This window comes from Stylophora pistillata, chromosome 7 (assembly GCF_964205215.1).
Source record: "Stylophora pistillata chromosome 7, jaStyPist1.2, whole genome shotgun sequence".
Classification (NCBI taxonomy): domain Eukaryota; kingdom Metazoa; phylum Cnidaria; class Anthozoa; order Scleractinia; family Pocilloporidae; genus Stylophora; species Stylophora pistillata.
The window spans coordinates 17,155,471-17,178,313 of record NC_142525.1 but is presented as its reverse complement, the minus strand read 5'-3'; the positions used below and the strand labels follow the sequence as shown (position 1 = coordinate 17,178,313).

Below are 22,843 nucleotides of genomic sequence, written 5' to 3'. Positions count from 1 at the left end.
CGTTCGAACAGCACTTTGAAAAAATTTTCAAATTTAAACGAAAATGAGAGATTTACACTTGTTTTCAAAAGATATGTTACAAACCATCTTTTCTTAAAACTCGTCGTAGGCTAGAGAGTATCCCTTGAGATCGACCATTTTAACCCAAAGGTAATCATAAAAAACTTAAGTAAAACTGAAATCAGAGAGTACTGACTTAAAGGTATGAAGTAATCACATCTATGAATATTATGAGTACACTGTTATTGACGACAATGACAATACATTATTTTAGGAACAGAAAAGATACAAGGCACTTACAGCGGTTGCCCGTCAGAGTTTTTGACTTGTCATAAAAAAAAGGGAAAAAACTGGTGTTAGTATGGAAAGCTGAAACAATTGAAAATATGCCAGTTTGTCGAAATGTGAGACGGGTTAGGCCCCCTATTAATCTATTTTTAACATTTTAAAATCCACTCTGGAGAAATGACCGCAAAACGTATGTTTAACAACCTCTAAAATGCAAAGTTTGAGTCAACAAAATTCAGTCTCAAGGAAAAAAACAAACAAAAAAAAAAAAACACAACAAACACTATCAAACAGCAAGAAATCCACAACGGTGCAAATTAGTTCATTAGCCTTAACCCTATCTGACGTTGTCAGGACTCTTAACCTACTGTAAAGCGAATTGGGTGGATACAGCTTAACTTGTCATCTAGGTCAAACACCCCATCTCAAACTTGCACCATTGGGTAGTCATAGTTGAATGCCCACAGTAAAAGGACAATATTAGTAGTTGCCTACTCACTAATATCAACATCACTCACCTTTCGTGTGTTTTCTACATTTCCTTTTCTTGTGTAAGCAACATGTGATGAAGACAACCACCACAACAACGACCACTGACACAACAATTATAACGGAAACATTGACCCATTTTGCTGAATAACCACAGAAAATACAGGAAAATATACAAAAAGTTTAGTTTACCAAACAAGTGTTGAGAGTGTGTCTCTGTAAAAGCGGTCCGGTCAATATTTGCTTGAGACACAGATTTCCCTCATTTCTTGTGGGTTGTAAGACATTCATGTGCCTATAATAAAACCACAATCCGTTTGATCGGATCTCTTTACTTTTCAAAGTTTTACGGAAATGAAATTTCACTCGAGCGAAGGTCTGTCGTGACACTTTTCACGACTTTAATTTTAGACAACTTTGGAGGACAATTTAAAAAAAACTACCGAACTCAGCAAAAAACAAATACCACAGCCATGTATATTAATTCTATCTTATCCATCGAAGCGACTTTCGCGAACATCACATTTCAATCAAAGAAACAGGAAGACTTAAATGACACCTTATCGGTTCGCTTAAGTGACACACGCGAAAACCAATGAAATTTAAGGTAAATTTTTGAAAAAGTGAGGCGTTCTTAACTGATCCAACTAACATAGCTAGGAAGAACACGCCATAGAAAAGGTAACTACAGAAAAAAACTTTGCGGCACGACCTTTGGGAAAACTTTATAACTCCACGAACTTACCTGATTTTTGGCAATCTCCGAGTTTGGCCGCCATTTTGAAGGACTTGTCAACATGAAGCTCAACAGATATAAACCAAGTAGGTAGATCTAAAACCGTCTGAAATACATACGGAAGCAATTCAAATGAACTTTTCTTTCAATTCAAGCGGTAAAATTTGCAATTGTTTGTTAAACTTACCATTCCTACATTTCCATGCGACCATTTCTTCCAACAATTCAAACACTACAACTAGTGTTCGAATTCCCCCCGTCGATTCCACCATAAGAAATAACCTGTGTCACCCAAGCTTCGACTCCAATGTGAAGTACGAATCACATAACACAACTGCTTCATCTTCGAGGCAATATCAGCCTGTTTTTTTTATTTTCTGATTGACAAGAACGGCGATCACGAAGCGATTGCCATGTTTACCTAATAAACGAACCGCTGACCAGCCGCTAAGTGAAAACAGTACGGCTCAGTGGTGAAGGGGAGGATGTGGGGTGGGTGCGGGCAGATTATCAGAAGATTTTTGAGAACATTCGAATATATTCATTAAAGCATCATAATATGCATTACGATTCTCAGTCTTTGTGCAAAAGCATGCTTTGTGTTGCAGATCTAGACAACTTTTGTTTTGCTCCGGGTATTCTTTTTCTCTTTAAATACATTTCGTTTCAAAAAGGATCGGCATGAGTTCATATATTTATAAACAAATCTTTACCATGTACTGTAAATAAATGTGTTCAGATAATCGAGATAACCATTGAACCTCTTGTATCGCATTAGTGGTAAAGTTTCTCGTCTTTGCTCAACTCAGAGAGCGTGGAGCGGCAAAGACGCGACACACGAGTCACCAATCTCGCGGCTTCTCCATGCTCACAGGATACGCGTGACCTCACTATATTTAAGAAAAATAAGAAACTGCTCGCAGTCTGTATTCTGTTTAACTATTTCATAGGAGTGACGCGAGTCTCTTCAATTGAGTGAGAAAGTCACAAACCCATTCTTTGCCTAGCGAGCGTAACCACAGACCACTCATGAATTGCTCCCTTGGCGCGGAAATCAGTGAGATCGTATCGAGTATACAAAGTTAGAGCGAGTTCCTTTAGACCTCCCGAACTCGTATCGCGTTGGCATCAATTATAAGCACAGGAAGAAGTCTTAAAATCTGCTAGATAAATTTGTTTCATACTTTCTGAGAAGTTAAAGAAATTCGGGAGCTTTCCTACAAAGAAACTAAAATGGTAGGTAACCGACTTAGTTTTTCAGATAATTTACAATAACTGAAAATTTGAGTCTCTGTTTGTGGACCTTACGTCTTGCCCAACAATATAGTTGCAAAGATGTTTATAGTTTGCCCACACGATTAAGCTCTTTTCTTGTAACCTGTCATCGTTTCAAAAACACCACGGCAACAGAAAACCTTTCCGAGCCTCCTTAAACACCGTTGTTGTCCAACCACACCTGTATTGTTTTTAACAGAGAACACTTGCGTCCCATGTATTTGCCCAGCGGTTGTTTTGATGACATTCAGGCTACACCTCATAAACTTCGTGATCCCTCGTGGACCCCAGGTCAGAGGTTAGCGGAGAAAGTTTGCTCCAAATCTCAACACGAAACATACTTATCAAGAATTGTAGAGGGTAACTGAAATGAAAAAGAAAAGGCGTCCTGCATAGTAGTCTCTCAAATTTCTTTTTAGCCAACAGGGAGTCGTGCAGAGGCATGGGGCGAAAGCAACCAAAAATTAGGAGCAGGCCGAGGGGAGGAGCTTATTTAGCCGGCCTTTTCCATGTTTTTGTATATACAAGCGTGATACACCAAACATTCGGTTTACTTATAAACTCTTTGTCTTTGACGTTTGAAAAAAAATGGACAATAAATTAGAAGATGAAAACGGAATAGGAATATAGAGGCAAGACCGATACAACGTAGATAAGTTTTAAGACGAAGCACTATATTTCGGCTGGCCAAACCAGCCTTCTTCAGGTGCCTGAAGAAGGCTGAAGTTCTTCTGGTGCCTGAAGACGTTGTATCGGTCTTGCCTCTATATTCATACTCGTTACATTGGGCCGATTAGATCATGGCTGATCCAACGTACAAGAGTAGGATTATCGCTCACGGTTGCTTGCTGAACATTTAAAAAAGAATAGGGTTTAGTGATAAAAGGTCAGATCGATTAAAGGTATGAGCTGAGACTAACATGATTTACTTAACAATTTTATGTCAAGCTTATAGGTGGAAAACACTAAAAATTGTACATTGCTAGTTTTATTAACGCCCTACGTAAATGACACTGGTTACTGTTGCGGAAAATCATATTTTAGAGTCAGCTTTGTATAAAAAGCAATGATTTTGCATGCTTTCTTGGGAAGAGCAGAAATGACTTAGAAAAAACATTCTAAGTACAGTGTTCATTCCGTGCAATGGGGCATAAATAAAAGGTTCTCGTAAAATAGACACCTTATTTTATACCACAGAAGACAAGCAAAAAGTAATATGGGTACCCCGGTTAAAAATACATCGATAACTCTATTAATTAATACCAATCCTGATTTAAAGGAAAAAGTTATGTGAACAAAATAAAAGTAGTCTGTACCACTAAGCATGCCTTCACGGTTTAGACTGGGAGTCTCAAAGTTTTTTAAGCATGTATTCTAATATCTTATGACGATAAGCCCCCACCCACCCCACCCCACACCGTTTTGTTTTTACTCAGCGGCTGGCCAGCGGTCCGTGTATGAGATAAACATGGCGATCCCTTACTGAATACCGTTCTTGTCGATCAGAAAATCAAAATACCAGCATGATATTGTCTCGAAGAAAAAGCAGTTGTGTTATTTGATTCGTACTTCACATTTGAGTCCAAGCTTGGGTGACACAGGTTATTTCTTGTGGTGGACTGACGAGGGGAATTTGAACACTAGTTGTATTTGAATTGTTGGAAGAAATGGTCGCATGGGAATGTAGGAATGGTAAGTATTACGAATAATTTCACATTTTGCTGCTTGAATAGAAAGTAAAGTTTATTTGAATTGCTTTCGCATGTATTTCTGACGGTTTTAGATCTACCTGCTCAATTTGTGTCGGCAACGCTTCATGTTGATAAGTCCCTCAAAATGGCGGCCAAACTTGGAGATTGCCGAAAATTAGGTAAGTTCGTGGAGTTATAAAGTTTTCGTAAAGGTCAGGCCGCAAAGTTTTTTTCTGTAGTTACCTTTTCTATGGCATCTACTTCCCAACTATGTTAGTTGGATCAGTTAAGAACGCCTCACTTTTTCAAAAATTTACCTTGAATTTGATCGGTTTTCGCGTGTGTGACTTAAGCAAATCGATAAGGTGTCATTCAAGTCTTCCTGTTTCCTTGATTGAAATGTGATGTTGACGAAAGTCGCCTCGATGGATAAGATAGAATTAATATACATGGCTGTGGTATTTCTTTTTTTTGCTGAGTTCCGTAGTTTTTTTTAAATTGTCCTCAAAAGTTGTGTAAAGTTAAAGTCTTGAAAAGTGTCACGACAGACCTTCGCTCGAGTGAAATTTCACTTCCGTAAAACTTTGAAAAATAAAGAGATCCGATCAAACGGATTGTGGTCTTATTATAGGCACATGAATGTCTTACAACCCACAAGAAACGAGGGAAATCTGTGTCTCGAGCAATATCGACCGGACCGCTTTTACAGAGACACTCTCTTAATTCTGTGCAACAAGATAGAAAATTGGAAGAGACAACCTCAACAGAAATAGGACACCACAATGTAAAAGAATTATGACAATGAAAAATCAATCAATTCAATGCTAAATTGCGCTTTGTTCTGACAAGGTGTTGGATTAATGATTGCAGAAAGTCTACCTTACATCAGGAAATTTGACGACAAATATTTAAATAATTAATAGCGGCAACAAATCGTAGCTATACTGTTTGTTTGCTTCTTTACAAATTTTTGTGAGCATATCAAAAAAATCCAACATAAGCTCATTTGCTAAAAAAGAATGTGCTCCGGGTGTCTGGACCTGTGACTGTGGATTGTTTTGTTTTGTTTAACTCGTTCGAACCCATTCTCAAATGCAGGAAAACGAAAAATCAAGAAAATAAGTTATTGAGAAGACCAAAATGTTTCCATAATCACACATATCTTGTACTACGGCTTCTGAATATCAGGTAGAACCTTATAGCTACTTAGAACCTTACTTTCACAGTTTTTCTTTTTGAAAATGGCTTCCTCGCATTCTGGAACTAAATTGCAAATACTCATTAATACAGACAGTCATGCATTTTGACAACATAATGGCAGTATATAAACAACACCACTAAAAAACAATTTTATAGACCTTAAACCTTATTACAAATTCTTAGACCATATGAATCTCAAATGAATATTGAATGAATAGCTGTACCATGCTGACATTCCTATAATTTCTCTTAAAGTATTCTTTTGCATGAGATATATGTACAATGATTTCGAAGGGATGGTGTGGTTTACAGACAAGCGTCCTAAAAAGAACACACTTTAAACCAGTTATAGGCTTGCACCCTTACCAAATCTACATATATGTGACATATATATGTTGCATATGTATGTCACATGAATGTGCCTTATCTGTGGCATATATGCGGCATATATGTCAAATATATGCCACATATATGTAACATAAATGTGGCATATGTAGGAATTTGGCACTCCTGTTGCATGTATATCACATATATGTGACATATACATGTAACATATACATAGCATATATATAACATATATATGTAATATATATGTGACATATATGTGGAACCTGGGAACCACAAATGCGCCCTTACCAAATCTACATATGTGTGACATATATGTGACATAGGTTCAATCGTTGCACATATATGCCACATATATGGCACATATATGTGGCATACATTATGTAACACGTGTATGTCACATATATGTAGATTTGGCATATGCAGGTCAACCAAAAGGCATACATGTATTATAGTTCATAATAGCTAGCCAAAAACAATTGCAGTCAATATAGAATAACCACAATCCTTAATTGAGACCACAAAATTATATATTTCTGTAAGGCATGGCTTTGAGAAACCTGTTAATATGAAAAGAAAATAGAACTGTGTGTATATATATATTCATATCTACATATATATATATATGTAGATATGAATGTTTATATATATATATATATATATATATATATATATAAACATTCATATCTACATACTTACCTTTCATGGCCATGCAGTTCTTCTAAATTTCATGAGCTGATCTTTTTTCATATTAAACAGTTATATAAAACATCAACAGTCTGTATATGCAAATGAAAAGCTGTACCCAAATGCAAAGCAAGAAAATGCTCATAGAAATATATGGTTGTGGCAAACAAAGCATTTATTTTGTATTCCTCATTAAACAAGGTGAATGAGTGTTTACATCAATAAAATGGCCTGAATTACAACGTGCCGCATCAAAGTGATGTATTTCAGTTTTCTCCTACAGGCAAATTTTATTTCCATTTGTTTTTGGATATATGGTTATGTGCAATAATGATAGAGTTTAATTAATACAAACGAAAATAAAAATTGAACCCAGGATAAAACTGAACCACAACATGTACACCAGTGACATGTATACTTGGTAAATTACAGGTCAGTTAAAGAAACTTCTCTTGAGTTAAAGCACATCAATTGCCACAATCAATTTTTTTTTCTATTTTCAAGGGCATTATAGATAAAAAAAAAAGATTACAATCTCCCTCAGTGGATGGTCCCGCAAATATGCAACATTCAAAAACATTAATTCAGAACCCATCAAACAATAAACCAGGCATTCAACTGAGAAAATGATAAGTCTACTGCCCATATAAGTTACTGATGAGTGCATGAACTTCAATGGAATGTATTGGACAAGATTAAGGGTCATAAAACGCAAGTGCATGCTAACGATATATTAGAACATAGCTTGCAGAGTCGCGCAATCAAATTCATTATACGTAAGCGTGCTCAAAATCCCGATAGTGAACGCTGATAGCGTCAGCAAATCCGACTTCGCCAGAAATTTTTTTTTCGCGCGAGCGGCCATTGCTAGTGCGGGGAAAAATAATACATTTCGCGACAATAATGGATACAAACAGAAACTCGGCCTGCTACTCCGAAAACGAAGGCAATGTTTCGACCTTTTCCCATGGGCTAGAGTTCTTAAATGAGGCAGAAAAAGAGAAAAACAAAGGAAAAGGAGACTCGGCATCAGCGCCGTCACGATTCGCTTCAACTGATATTGTTGTCCGTTTTTCGCGTCGCATTTGATCCACAATTCCACCGGCTATGTTCTAAAACAATTGGTTCATGCTTTCAGCTGTGCACTATCGAGTTATGGAGCACGTGGGAAGTTTGGAGAGCACTCAAGAAGCTAGAGTTTCCCTCGGCTATCGCCTCGGGCAACTCTTACGCTTCTTTCGTGCTCTCCAAACTTCCCGCGAGCTCCATAACTCGATAGTGCACGCTAAAGCATGAACCAATTGTTAAGTGTCAACATTCTTTCCTTTTTGAAATTCCTCTGCAGCATCCTGTGCACGTGTCCTGGATGGTTTTTCGCACAAGGGCCACTTTTGAGTCCTTGAAATGGGACTATACAAATGCTGTCAAATGAGAAGCAAGATATGTACTTAGAATCATAAATTAGTTTGTGATATATCTTAAATATAGTAATACTAACACAGGGTTGCCACTCATTGGAACCCCAAAATCCCCCGACTTTTCTCTGACTTTTCACTGACCTCAAAACATTTTTCACTGACCTTGAATTAAATTAATTACCAAAATATAGAAAGCACAGTGCACGAAATATTATTAGCACAGAGTTAAGCAGGGTTTGATGGTTTGTTTTATTTCCTTGGGGTGCACAACTCAAAAATAAAATGGCTAAGGCTAAAGACATGCAAGGAACGATTTACGAAATTTCTCGGAATAGCATAGTTCTATTGTTCTATGATACATTTCTCCATCGCTTTTAAGCTTTCTATCCGATTTGCTACACTTGATCAACTACTTCACAAACCTCTGTGGAACCCTCAAAACAAAATTTCCTGACTTTTCACTGACTTTGACGAGAACTAAGATTTTACCTGACTTTTTGCAAAATTCCCCGGTGACTTTTCCCTGACCTTGAAAAATTTGCTGAGTTTACAGACGGATGTATGGAAAATTAAAAACACGATTACCCACTTTCCAGCTTACCTCTATATATATATATGCCCCTCAATTTTAAACAGAGAAATGCGTGGGCCTCCATATTACCCTCACTATTCAACGTTTGTGCAGATTTTGGAAAGATTTCCGTATAACCCCCTACCAATCAAAAACAAAGCCGTAGTCCCAATGGAAATCCGTTGTTTTTCCTCTGCTTTCCTTTATCCAAGAATTGAATGCATAATCAAGTATGGGGTTATAATACGGAATTCTTACCCAGATTTTTAATGTTACAGACTTTTTTTGACATTGCGTACAAACACTTCTCACTCTGTTTGCCCCGTTTTCAAAATGGCGGATTTTACCGCGAAAAGGTCTATTGCAGCATGGAAAAGCAAACACTGTACTGTCCTTTGTTATCTAGTGGCCCCTGTATTGACATCAATCAAAACAAATGGAAATTTCGGCTCATCCTCGGTGTAAAAACATATAAAGCTCACGAGTAACGTAAAACAAAGACAACAAAACATTAAAAACAAAAGCGTACAGCAAAACAATTCCTCATGAAACAAAGAAAACCTCGTCCAGTTTTTACACCGAGGATGGCCCGAAATTTCACGCTCTCAAAACATGCCAAAGGTAGCGAATCTTTATGGCAAAGTTGAATTCGCAATCGGCCTAGCTTTCATGCAAAATTCTTCTGGAACCAAGGTACAGCAAAAAGCATTTATTCGCAGCTAAGACAACTATCCATATAACGCAGTTAATTTTGCATGACTAACCAAAGCCGTCAGCGAAGCGAGACGGCGCCTTTGTTTCTCTCATTATGAGAAAAGTTGTCCAAAATGGGAGAACACTAGCGAAATCTATCCGATGAAACACTGCTTCTGCACTTGCGACTGAAAAATTCCCGCTCATGTCGACGCTCTTGTTTGGTCACATGAATATTACCATGTGATGCGTGCCCTCAGGCATTGTGGTCTTTCGTGATGAGAGGGCATGCGCTTTACATGCCATATAAAATGGCGGAAAGCGAGATCGCTACAACATTCATTGAAGAGAAGTATCCCTTCAAAAACCCAAAAGCACTTTTTTAATGACAGCAGGATAAAACGGTACAACTCACCTCATATGAAGATGAGCAAACTCCCGAGGAAAGTGGGAATGTTTCGCAAGGAAATCGCAAATCAGAGTATTCAGATGACCGTAATGACAATGCGGACTTCAGTATGTCGGAGACTATGTCGGATATGTCATTGCCTTCATCTCCGGACCATCAAGGAATGTCTTCACCTGAAGACAACAGCGATGATAATTTGGACATGAATTGGAGCGGTGTCTCTGAAGGTGATGGAAGAGGCTATCGTGAAAGCTTTTCAGATAATGAAGAGAAATCAGTTTGTGGCGACATCTCCAATCAAACAGAAATTTTTAAGGATCCCTTTGTGTACCCAGGTTCACCACTTAAACTGTCTGAGAGCATTCTTTTGATCCTTACTTTGGTGGTTGCTCACAATTTAAATGGAAATTGTCTTTCAGGTGTAATTGCTTCGATTAATTTGCACTGTATTCCTGGATTACTTAACAAGTGTGTCAGCTCATTGAATGCTCTTAAAAAGTACTTTGCAGACTTGATACATGCATGGGCCATAAGGTAGAGCTGTACACAAGCCATGAGACCCACACCATCAGAGCTTATCCTTGCTATGTGGTTTGCCTCTTTTAGCCACATGTATTTAAAGAATTAGAGGCACAAGAATTCAGGTATTTCTCTTTGGTATTTGTAGTTCAGAAGAATCTCCCTTTCTATCAAATAATTTAAGCAATTTTGTTATGATGACAGCAGAAAAAATGCAGCCTAGCTTCACCAAAAAATTGGATTGCATTAATTTATTTGAGAGAAAGGTTCAAGCAGGATACATGTGAGCTATCGTTTACGTAGAGGCTGATAGTTTCTAAAGAAACTGTTTGGGGCTGCGTCGGTAGGGGTAACGAAATAATTTTAATATATCAACAAAGTTGAAATGGTAAATTGGCCACCGTTACGATTATAAAAGCTGACGTTATCGTTTAAGTAGGATTGGTAAAATGTGAAATATTTAATGATTCACGATCAGATCTGCATGCAGGAGTATATATAATGTGCCTCTAAATAGAGATTGATATAACCACTTTTCCATTTTAAGTATATTATTCATAGTGTAATAAAAATGAAAACAGCTCTGCATCATGTAATATTTGAACCCTACAATGGAATTAGGGACTCCTCAATTTACTGTATCAGTCCATGCAAGGCTATATCTATAAATATGAGCAAACATAAATGCTACATGTGCAAACTTGCATACATGTTACATAACTATATGTTTTCATCCTTGCCAATTTTCATATATGTCACATATATGCAGACATATGTGACATATATGTAGAAATGACTGTAGCATTTTAACTATATGTCACATATATGTGCAACGATTGAACCTATGTCACACATATGTCACACATATGTAGATTTGATAAGGGTGTATCGGTGAAAAAAAATATGTATGTAGCGGACACTTAGCCTGGTAGAAGTTTATTTGACGGCTGTTAACGGGTTACTGGCGTTATTTAAGCTATGGTCTTCCAAATTATACTTCTCAGACTGGTATTTTGCTCTTTACTGAGCAACCTTAATACACAGTACCTTTTCTGGTTGTGACCATCGTACTTGTTGGCTCAGTTGCTGTTGTTGAAGATGATGGAGAGAGTGATTTTAAGGAACTTGTATCGACTGGCAAACTTCCAAACTTGCCTTGATCTACGGCTTTTGTCAGATTAGATATCACTTGGTTAACTGTAACATCTGTGCTGAATTTCAACAGAAATTCTACGACTATACTGCCGGGCCTAAAAATAGACAGTGACAGTCAGACTGCATGTGGCTACAGGTGTAACACAATTTATATAGCATTGAAAAGAACTAGAGGTTGTATAATGACGCTAGAAGGTAGTGTGGCGGAATATTTGTCTCACAAGCAAAACAGAAAACCTGCCGCATCCCACCTAATTATGACTACCGTGTCCCTCAAAAGAAAAATGATTCAAGAATATACTGACTCATTAACTTTCAACCTGTAATTTGACGGTAACAAATAACAACAGTTACCTAGCTGTTTCAACAGTCTGGCAGTTTCGTAGTGAGGCAGAAAGCTTGCTGTTCCTTGTGTGTTTGTTTGTTTCTTTAAAGATTTGTACAGTGTACAGGTAAGAGAACAATAGGACACATAGTCCCCTACTGGGTTATTGGTATGACGAGGATCTTCTTGTTTGTGCACTTCATGCGATGCTTTCAGAACGAGGAATACTCGTTGTTTGTGCTCTCGGCGCGGTGCTTTTAGAGCGAGGAATGCTCTTATTGTTTTTGCACTTTGCGTGGCGCTTATTTAGTAGTGCGAGGGTCTTCTTGTTTTGGCTCTTCGTGCGGTGATTTTAGAACGAGGAATACTATTGTTTTTTTTTTGTGCGTGGCGCTTTTTTAGTAGAAAAATACTCTTGCTGTTTGTGTACTTCGCGCGGTATTTTAACCAAAAGGAATACTCTTGTTCTTTGTGCATTTTGTACGTGATCTGTTCAAATCGTACGAGACGACACACTAAGTCATGGCCGGAGAGACTACAATTCAGATTAACGGATAGACTGGAAAACATTACGACTCGTGAGTACATTGGACGACCTGCTCGAGCCGCGCGACTCGTGAATACATTGACTACTCGTAACGATCCGTGGTATTGAACTTACTTGGAATGAGTCTCCAGGAGACCTTAACCAAAGATATTTTGAGGTTTCTGTTTTTAGAATATGTGAAAATACATTGAACGAGAAGAAAAGAATCATATTTCAACGGCTTTCACGTAGGCATTACGACGGGGATGCTGTTGCCCATCTGGACTTTGCCTCTGTGTGTGGAGTACGTGATACAATGCAGGTTCTTTGTAAAGAAATGACACGTGGTCAGATGAGGTCCTAGTTCGCATAAGGCAAATTTGATTGGTAGAAAACATCAAAGCACGTGAGAGTTGTGCTGAAAATTTACTAACACTTAGATTCGTCTGAAATTTTTTGAGCCGGTTATGTCGTAAAATTTCAGCTGTTTACTGGAAAATGTCATTTTACCAGGGAAACCAATAGTGAAACACGTAATTGTTTTCGGAAAATACCGTTTAAGCACAAGATCTTAACCATGGAGAACTTCTAGAAACAAAATGACGAATATTGGCATCGCAGTCTACACAGAGAGCAAATAAAACATGATGATCCTTTCGACCGTAGCCAAAAGAGCACCCACAAGGCAAAGACAAGGTTATCGATCAAATGTGAAGTAAATTTTACTATAGTCAGCTAGACTAGCCCTTACAAAACAAACGCTCCAGTGATAACTTCATATTTCGCCTATTGCTGACGGTGTGTGCCTTGCAAGTGAAAGAGCGGTACACAAAACAGGTTTTAACCTGGAAATGTTAGAAAAATCCACTGATGACCTTTCCAATCCCGACAGATCATAGCGAAAAAGTCCTCACAAAGTACACGAACCGTTTTTCGATGAATTATGAGTTTCTTTCTCTAACATGAAAAACAATGGAAACGTTGTTACTATAGAATCATTTTTGTGGTTGTTGCTTGTCTATCCTATTGTATTTAGGTTTAAACAAAATTTTCAACTGTTAGTAGTCAAATGAGACAATGCCTATTGACTGAGTTTGATCGGGCTCATGACCTCAGCCAAATATTTTACCGTCTGGCCCTTCGACTCAGTCAATAAGTGGACATTATAAGATTTAAGTGTTTTGCCGCAGAATCCAAAGCAGTGAGTCGGCCAGGGCTCAAACCCAGACCTTTCGATCCGGAGAGCATGGCACTAACATCACTAACCAGCTAGTTACTGCGTTTAATCTATCTCCTTTAAAAAATTTCATTTCTAAGTTCACTGAAATAATGCTGAAGAAAATAAGATACCTTACCCACAATCTACTACTTCGTTATCCACACAGTTTGGAAGGACGCTGCAAGCCTAAAAAGAGAAAATTTCTTCCTTCAACACATTTCTTGTTAAACCAGGACAGTCTGAAAATAGTTGAATTACCCCGAACAAAAGCAGTTTTCCTTCAGTCATTCAAGCTAACCTTAAACTACAAAAACACACAGAGAGTTAGGATAAAAACAGAGCTGGAATAGTAAGGAAGTTCAAATTTTTACATCGCATACACAAGAATATGCGAGAAACTGGAACTGAGCCGTCTATCATGGGCTATAGAGAATTCTCTTAAAGTTGAATGCGCGAATTACTTTTCCGATCCAGATATTAAGTCACCCCTTAAAGAAAATCTGTTTACGCGTATGGAATAAATTGGGACCTAATGTAGAAACACCACCATGTCGATTCGGATATGTATGAGTCTCTCACTCACTAAGGTGTAAAAGCTGTGGTAATTATTTGTCACAAACTTGCCCGAGCAAGGGCAAGCGATAGGCCTTTACACCTTCTGTTTGAAAAAAGGCTATTCTGCTCAAAAGAATTGGCCCCCCCAAAACACTATTCTGCTCGAAAGTATGCTCCAAAAGTACTATGATACTCGAATTTTGTAAAAATCGATATTCCTGGGTTCAAAGTGCTCAAACATGAAGGATGAGACATTATTTCACCCGTCTAGGATTAGGCTATACCAAAATGTGTGCATTTTGTAAGAAATGTACAACTTTTTTAGAGACATGTTTCGGCATGCTTACGCCATCTTCAATCAATGAGTAACTGAACGTGAGTAATTATATAACAGACAAGTAGATGAATAAAATATTTACAGTATGATGCCAACAACTCAATTGATTTAAAACTTAAAGAAGCTTTTTATATAAGATCAAACCTGAACTTAACAAACAATTACAGCATTATAACACTTTTCTAGAATTTTAGTTCACACCTTTAATTTCATGTTTGCTGTCACGCTGTAATTAGTACCCGCTTTTGTATTACATCATACTGTAAATATTTTATTCATCTACTTGTCTGTTATATAATTACTCACGTTCAGTTACTCATTGATTGAAGATGGCGTAAGCATGCCGAAACATGTCTCTAAAAAAAGTTGTATATTTCTTACAATATTTATCCTACTTGCTACTACTACGACCTTATGTGTGCATTTATTATTTATTCATTTAATCCTTAAAACTAGCACGGGTAAGAACTTTTTATAATCTAAAGAGTCTGAGACAACTATGAACCATATCAGAAATGCCTTTGTCCATCCAATGTCACTACTGCTAACATTACTAACTTGAACACTAGGTTCCGCCATCCGGTTGTTTTGCACGGATGCTCCTGTCCAGACACGTACCCAGGCCCCAGAATATGCAAGATCGCCAAAACTGGCCGTTTCTGTTCGGATTATCCCCTAAATATATTTTCTGCTCCTGAGGCCATATTATGCAAGAAATTTATTTATTTATTTATTTATTTATTCCATTTCACTGCAATTACATGGGGAAAAAACAAAAGAACACACAATAATAACAAATTGGATTACAAAACAAGGCAGTCGGGAAGAATAGAAGGGAACTGACGAACCATACGCGCTTGTCAACCCATTATGAAGAAAATATACGGATATATAAAAACTTAATCAAGGTATGTAACTAGCTAGCTGCTAACTACCCAACTGAGTAATCTAACTAACTAACTAACTAACTAACTAACTAACTAACAACCTTACTAACTAAGTGCTGCTTTAGCCCAGGTGGTACAGGGATGCTCAGGGTCGAAAACCCTATCGTTATAAAAAATAGTGCATAGTCTCTTAATCTCTCATCTGAACAAAATTGAAAATACGAATTAAGTGAAGAGTTAAAATGCCCGCACTTCAGTTTATAAAAAGTTGAAAGATCCTTTACTTCTCTGCGGTAAACCAGTGGTAGCAGGTTGAGACGTTTTAGCAAGGCTCGAAATTGCGACCGATACGGTCGCCAATGCGACTAAAACTTTTAACTTGGCGACTAAAAGTTCGAGTTTAGTCGCCACTCTGGCGACTAAACTAACTTCCTCTGATAAATAAAAGATTGTAGATGAGGAAAATTTCTTAAGCCTCGTTTCTGCGTTTCTGCTTTTCTGCCGAAGGAAATGCAAATTAAGTCTGTTCACCTTTAGGCTAAAACTCAAAATGGCTTTGAAAATTGCGTCTTCCGAGACGACATATTACAGTGGCTTCTTCATGGTGATCGCGGGCGCAATATTTTGTTGAAAAGCCTCTGAATTTAAAATTAATCCGTTGAGAACAGGAGGTCTGGTACTAAATGCCTATCCGCCATGTTTGATAAATGTTTGATGCCTTCGTATCGTACGATTTCTTGCATGCGATGTGACATATTTTCCTTGCTAAAGTAGCCCTGAAATGTTCTTAATACTTTTTTCGCTTACTGCTAAAGGTAAGATTGTCATGCAAAAGTCTTTCGGAGTTTCTTCTTTTGTGTTTTCATGTTTTAAGTCAATCAAGATCGAGTATTTCTGTCTACCCCACAATCGCAGCCACAATCCACCCGAAGCCGAACAACAACGCCGATTGAATAAGGCTCTAATCTGATTTCTGTTCTTGTACTATCCGGCGACTGCATTTTTGCACTTGGCGACCATTTTTTCTCTGATAGTCGCCAAAAGGCGACCTGGTATTTTTTTTAATTTCGAGCCCTGTTTAGGCATTCATTATAGCTGAATTCGGGTAACATAAGTCGAGTAGCACGTCGTTGCACCCCTTTTATTCTTTTTATCATAGTAATTGATTTTGGGCTCCAGATTTCAGAGGCGTACTCAAGGTGAGAACGTACGAGAGCCACATAAAGGGATCTCAGAGTTGGTAATAAAATTTTGCTTCCGCTGATAGTGCGACAAATAAAACCCAACATTTTGTTAGCCTTGTTTACCTGTGCGTGGATGTGATCATTGAAGCTAGCTGTAACTGACATAAGTACCCCAAGATCGCGCTGGGCTCTCACCCTGCTAAGAACCTTCTCTCCCATTTAGTAGTTGCAAATTATGGGGTTGCGTTTCCGTGTTACTGTGCAGAGCGAGCATTTGTCAACATTAAAGGCCAGCCTCCAGTTGTTACTCCTGTCAACCAGCACCAGTTGTTACTCCTGTCAACCAGCTTGTCAATGTCGTCTTGTAGCAAGGCACAGTCAGCATAAGATCTTATAGCGCGGAAGAACTTAGCGTCATTTAACAAATGGTAAACACCACAGCGTACACTATTGAGTTATGGATGCACGCGGGAGGTTGCTAAGCACGAAAGAAGCGTAAGAGTCGCTCGAGGCGATAGCCGAGAGCGACTCTAGCTTCTTGAGTGCTTAGCAAACCTCCCAAGTGCATCCATAACTCAATAGTGTACGCTGTGGTGTTTACCATTTGTTTTATAACATAACATTAAGACATTGTAGCTAAAGAGTTCCCTTTTATTTAACAAATCTTACGTGAACAGAAAAAAACAAGCGCACGGAAAAATAGTCTTTGCATTTGCTCACGTCAGCAGCGTACAACCATGGGCAAATGGGGGACGCTAAATTGACCAATCAGAGCGCGCGCTTTACTTTGGTTATGTTATAACAGCAAATAGAGCCAATGTGCTTGAGTGAGATAACGCACTCGGCATATCATTAATAAACAAAACAAATAAAGCAGGTCCAAGTAGAGAACCCTGTGGGACTCCTCAGGTGACAAGTAACCAATTTGAGCTTTTACCATCAATTACTACTCGCTGTAGCCTATTGCCAAGGTAGCTTATGAACCAGTGCAACAATGATCCCTTAATTCCAGACTGATCCAGCTTTCTGATTAGATGTGCATGAGATACTGAATCAAATGCCTTGGAGAAATCCGAGAAGGCGACATCAGTTTGTTCGCCATGGTCGATTGTTCTGACCATCTGATGTACTGTGTCGAGGAGCTGAGTGATAGTAGGGCGTACTTTGACGAAACCATGTTGCATGGGATAGATTTTATCGGCAATAAAGTTGGAGAAACGATCAAGAACAATGCGCTCAGTAATCTTGGATATAAGGCTTAACAGTGAGATTGCTCTATAGCTACAGACATCTTCGTTGTCACCTTTTTTACAAACAGGAACAACGTTTGCACGCTTCCAACCTTGTGGGACACAGCCAACTCTTAAAGAAATATTAATTAAACTGGTTAGAGAAGCTGCAATTTCAGACGAACATTCCCGTAATATTCTGCCCGGTATTTGATCAGGGCCACACGCCTTGGATGGGTCAATGTTTTTCAGCATTTTTAACACTTCCTAGATTGATGCTTGAAAAGAATACAATTCATTATCTTGTGCAGTAAAAGTGGTTGTTGTTTCTACTGTATGTAAATCGGGCTTCAAAAACACGGAGGCAAAAAAGTGATTAAATAGATTTGCCTTGGCCGAGGGGGTTGAGGCTTTAGCACTACCAAACTGGACAACTTTTGGAATCCTTGCAGACTTTGTTTTCCATCTATAAAAGTTCCAAAACTTTTTTGGATTATCCTTTAGATCGGCTTGAAGTTCCTTTGGGAACTCACGGTATTTACGTTTCGTAGCGGTTTTGATTTGTTTACGTATTGACCTGTAATTGTCCCAATGCACGGCCGAATTAGACCGTTTTGCTTGTTTCCATAGTCGTTTCTTCTTCCTTGATAGTTTGACAATTTCACCATCAATCCATCTTGGAGATTTCGCATCTTTAAGCTTGATCTTTGGTATTTACGACTCAACGACATTCAAGAATAAATCACGCCAACTTTCCCAACCTTGATCAACATCACTTTCATCAAACCCCAAGTCTAGAGAAGTAACTGAGAGTGCTTGTCTCAGCGCATCAAAATTAGCTTTCTTAAAGTCGTACGAATAACGAACAAGACGCTCTCTTTTGACTTTGGTTTTAATAAGGAAAGCGAGTTCAAGATGATCCGTGGCGAATTGACAATCGAATGTCTCCATTTCACATACACGTTCGGGTTGGTTAGTAAAAACGAAGTCAAGAATACTCTCTGCGTTATCTGTGATTCTTGTTGTGGAATGATTCATCTGTGTTAGAAACGTGACACTGACGATATCGCAAAACATATTTGGAAGATTATCTAAGCCCGGAGCTGCTTCAAAGTTCCAGTGGATATCAGGAAAATTAAAGTCACCGCAGAGGAAAAGTGGGGTATTCAATTCCTCGTGTGACAGAGATTGTTTGAGCTCCAGCAAATATTCGCTATTAGTCGACGGAGGACGGTAAAACCCATAAAGAAGGAACTTATTGGCCTTCGTCGGATTGACTTCAGCAACCACAAGCTCACAATTTGTTTCTATATCCCGGCGACGTAGGGATGACATATTGTCTCTTATAGCAATCAAAACGCCTCCGCCTCTCCTATCCTCTTCCGTCCGTGTCGCGACGATAAACATTGTAACCTCTCGGAAGGAATTCATGATCCAAAATGGCGGGTGTAAGCCAAGTTTCGGTAATCATTAAAATGTCAACATTATCGGAATAGATCGAAGCCTGGAAATCTGTTAGCTTATTACGAGAGCAGCGGGCATTTAGCAACATAGCTGATAAATTTGAGGTATGTGGCCTCAAGGATGTACTCGGTCCTGACATCGGATGAACATCACCGCAGCAGATAAGCAGGTCGAAGCTCGGGTTGAAGGTAGCAGTTGTGTTGGGATAAAAGGCTATTCTCCTCGTAAGAAATTTCTTTCTAAAGCACCTGGTGGAGCGAAATAATCTTCCAGAACATGTGGGATTGGTTTGAGACTGTTCGCGAAGTTCAGCAACAAATACTGCAAGCACAAGTAGGGAGCACAAAAGAACGCGTGTGGCCGCCATATTTGCAATTAGATGCAAATTCTGCCAGCAGAATGTGTAAAGGCCTGACAAGCGATGGCGAGGCTTGTTACAATTTACTCCTAGCATTGTTGCTTTAATGCCATCTTTCGAGTGAACGAAAAGATGTTAGGTTCAGGCACAAGCCCAACAAGAACCATGGGAAACGTTATAGTTTATTTCTTACGACTGGAAATTTATGAAAGGAATGCCCTTAAAGTCATCTTTTTCTCGTTTCACAAGAATACCCGAAAAATCAGTGGACTGTTTGAAGTCTCCCCCAGCACCATGATCGTGCTTTCTGCATGCCGAATTTGCTGTTGCAAATTGAACCCAAGTGTAAATGAGAAAAAAATGTTTTTTTACAGAGGAACATGCTTGTCCCGCTCCATTTCGTTGAGGGACAAATTTGCTCTTCTCAATTCTCATACATTTTTTAACCATGCAAATGCAAGCGCAGCTAGATTTTTGCACGATGGATCAAGCAAACCACAAATATTACTTACGACTTTGGCAAAAGTCTTGCAGGTACTGTTCCTCTTCGAGGCATCGTTTTCATTTTTATCTATGGAGGCCTGCATATGATGCGTCTTCTCCACTGAAACTAGAAGGATTAGCAAAGTGCGTTCAATTCTTGTTTCCTCATCGCTCAAAGTTCATAATAAGTGCTCATTCCGGGACCAGAAGCTCCTTGTAATGCCATTAATATCAAATTCGCTTATGTATGAGGGGCTAGCCATGCCCGTTTGGCATCTGGGGGTTTTGCTCAATTGAAAGTTCACCCCAATCGCGACACGTGCACCCCGCAAAACATAATAAGTTACCATCTTACCATCTTGCCCCTAGATCTTGCAACTCGTTTGCCTACCGCAAAACATGTTCCTTTTTCGACGAAATCATAATTTACTTTGATTGACATATAAATTGTCTGTGAAAAGTTTTCAAAGTTCAATCAGTATGCAAATTTCTCGCTTCGTTAACTCACTAGCGAGTGCAGGACTAACTTAAAGCGGCTACATTTTTTCAGCCTTACTATACCTTCTTGTTGGCCTCAAATGACTATAAACCAATTTACCAAAACATTCTTGATAGCTTGTAAGTTTCCAATCCCTCTCCGTCAAAGTGGACGCTCACAATACACGTGGATTTAGCTGAAAGTATGTCTAACCATGAAATTTGCAAGTCAACAGCATTAGGTTAGACAAAAATGAATCTCTTTTGCCATAGAGAAACGAGTTGAAGATTTAAGCGTGAACTGGCACACAGTCGAGACCATCTGTAGATGGTCCCTCCAAGATGACAACGAAACTGTGAAATCCAACTGATGGTAGATGAATTTGGCAGCTGCCGGACAATCTTATTAAGAGAATACTAAACGGAAGTACCATCTCAGTAGTCTACGCTCTCCGCAGTCAAACGCAACACCTAACATTTTCTTAGAGCTCAACTATATAAAGTTCTTCTTTTAACTTCATAAAAATTGTTTCAGCTACGAACAAACAAACTCTTAAAGCGGGTAAATCTGTAGATTGCTTACATGTGACACAATCACTATTATCGTGCACAACCTGGCGAGTTTCTGGAATGAAGAAACTCACTTCGAACGACGTTCGAGGACGTAATTATGCATTTGCCTGTTCTGAAATTACTTTCAGAGGTAGCTTCAAAAGCTACCTCATGAGGTAACTAGCTAGCAAACACTCTCATCTGTTACACTGACCCTATTTAACTCACCAACTTGTACGGAAACCACCACAGTCCCATTCCCCACATCATTTGTGGCCAAACAGGTATATGATCCACTATCACGACTTTCCATTCTTTCAAACAACCACGTTTTTCCCGTTTTTGTTCTGCCGTCGTCACTGACCCAATTGTACGCTGGTAAAGGGTTTCCCGTCATAGGGCATTCAAGATAAAATGGTTCGTTTTCAAACGCAGTAACTTCTGTGGGACCGCTCCTTTCTGGTTTATCTAGAAACAAGAGAGTCACTCCTAAAGAATATTACAATCACAGCAAATTTTATAACACCACATCTTTCTGTGATTTGTTTGAAAAAAACAATAACGCATAATTGACCAAGCGTCGGGTCAAAATGGCTGGAAATTTACTGGGTTCTTTAATGCATTTTTATGGACCGAGACGCAGTCGAGGCCAACAAAATAGCAAAAACGGAACGAAGATAAAATCCAGCCATTTTGACCGCACAAACTTGATCAAAACTTCTCAGATAGCAAATCTACTTCGCTCTAATGAGAATCAAGAATGACTTGTCTATTTTCGTGCTCTGGGAAAGAAAGCCAACTGTAATGGCACATGCTCGTTTTTCATTCGACAAATTTTTTTCACTCTCACTCTCTTTTTGCGACTCTATTCCCGTCACAGACCAAAAATTACAAACTTTGTTAATCCACCCAACACAATGTTTTTCTTGCGAGGGATCAAAGCCGGCAATCCCCTCCGGCCAAGATGAACCCATTTTGCCTAGTCAGACAGCCAATTACAACACAGGATTCACTTCATCTTACCCACGGATGCCGCCAGCTATACAATGATTAGTTTTTGTATCTCATCACAAATGATGCTTTAAAAAAAAATTGTTTTAAAATTGTACCACAAAGATTAGGAGAGACGATGTCACTTGGAACAATACACATGCCTTTATGTCAAACAACAACACAAATTTCATAACAACAGTATTAAAGAGTGATGTGTACGATAAACAGTTCCTTCTGTATCAGGAGGAGTGTGTTTCAGGGTGTTAAAATATACGTTTAAAACTTTTCTAGTTCTATTTAAATTCGCAGCTCATACTCTGAACAAAAAAAAAACCTTTTCATCATGTCCATTTAACAAAAAACTTTCAGCAATGTATTTCACGCGCACAGTGACAGAGCAACTCATTATTACTTGACGCCAAGAAAGAAATTGAAAACCATAGTTCTGATTTATCATTGTAGGTAGGCAAAATTTCCGTAAATTCAGAAAATTCTGTAAACCATTAGTATAACTGCGATTACACATGAAGGATAGGCAGCCGTAGTTAAACTGTATATGCAATCCTGTTCTCTCCATGACGAACTTAAAACAATGGCATATTTAAACATAAATGAAAATAAAATTTAGTAAAGAAAGGAATTGCAGTTGATTAAAAATTCAAATTCAGTGGTAGAGGAAGAGACAGTGGCTTAATGCAAGACAAATGAAAACTGAAAGTATGAATACTTTTCCAAGCATTTACAAAGATCAACTTTGAAAAACTGTACTTCAAATAGA

At 38.5% G+C, this 22,843-nt stretch overlaps 1 protein-coding gene across 4 annotated transcripts in view; it reads right to left on the bottom strand.

Moving 5' to 3' along the window:
• LOC111343803 (hemicentin-1) overlaps positions 1–22,843 on the bottom strand; it is an 85,689-nt gene that overhangs the window by 9,648 nt on the left and 53,198 nt on the right. Inside the window, exons 13-19 of one of the 4 annotated variants that reach the window (XM_088727613.1) lie at positions 21,301–21,540; positions 20,073–20,170; positions 13,683–13,732; positions 11,369–11,571; positions 5,698–5,742; positions 807–920; positions 301–325 (exon numbers count right to left, since the gene is read on the bottom strand). In XM_088727613.1, coding sequence (XP_088583739.1) covers positions 301–325; positions 807–920; positions 5,698–5,742; positions 11,369–11,571; positions 13,683–13,732; positions 20,073–20,170; positions 21,301–21,540 — 775 coding nt within the window. Of the gene's footprint in view, positions 1–300; positions 326–806; positions 921–5,697; positions 5,743–6,707; positions 10,055–11,368; positions 11,572–13,682; positions 13,733–20,072; positions 20,171–21,300; positions 21,541–22,843 lie in introns of those variants that run through there. The other 3 variants (XR_015989571.1, XM_088727615.1, XM_088727614.1) reach the window with 3 other exon arrangements.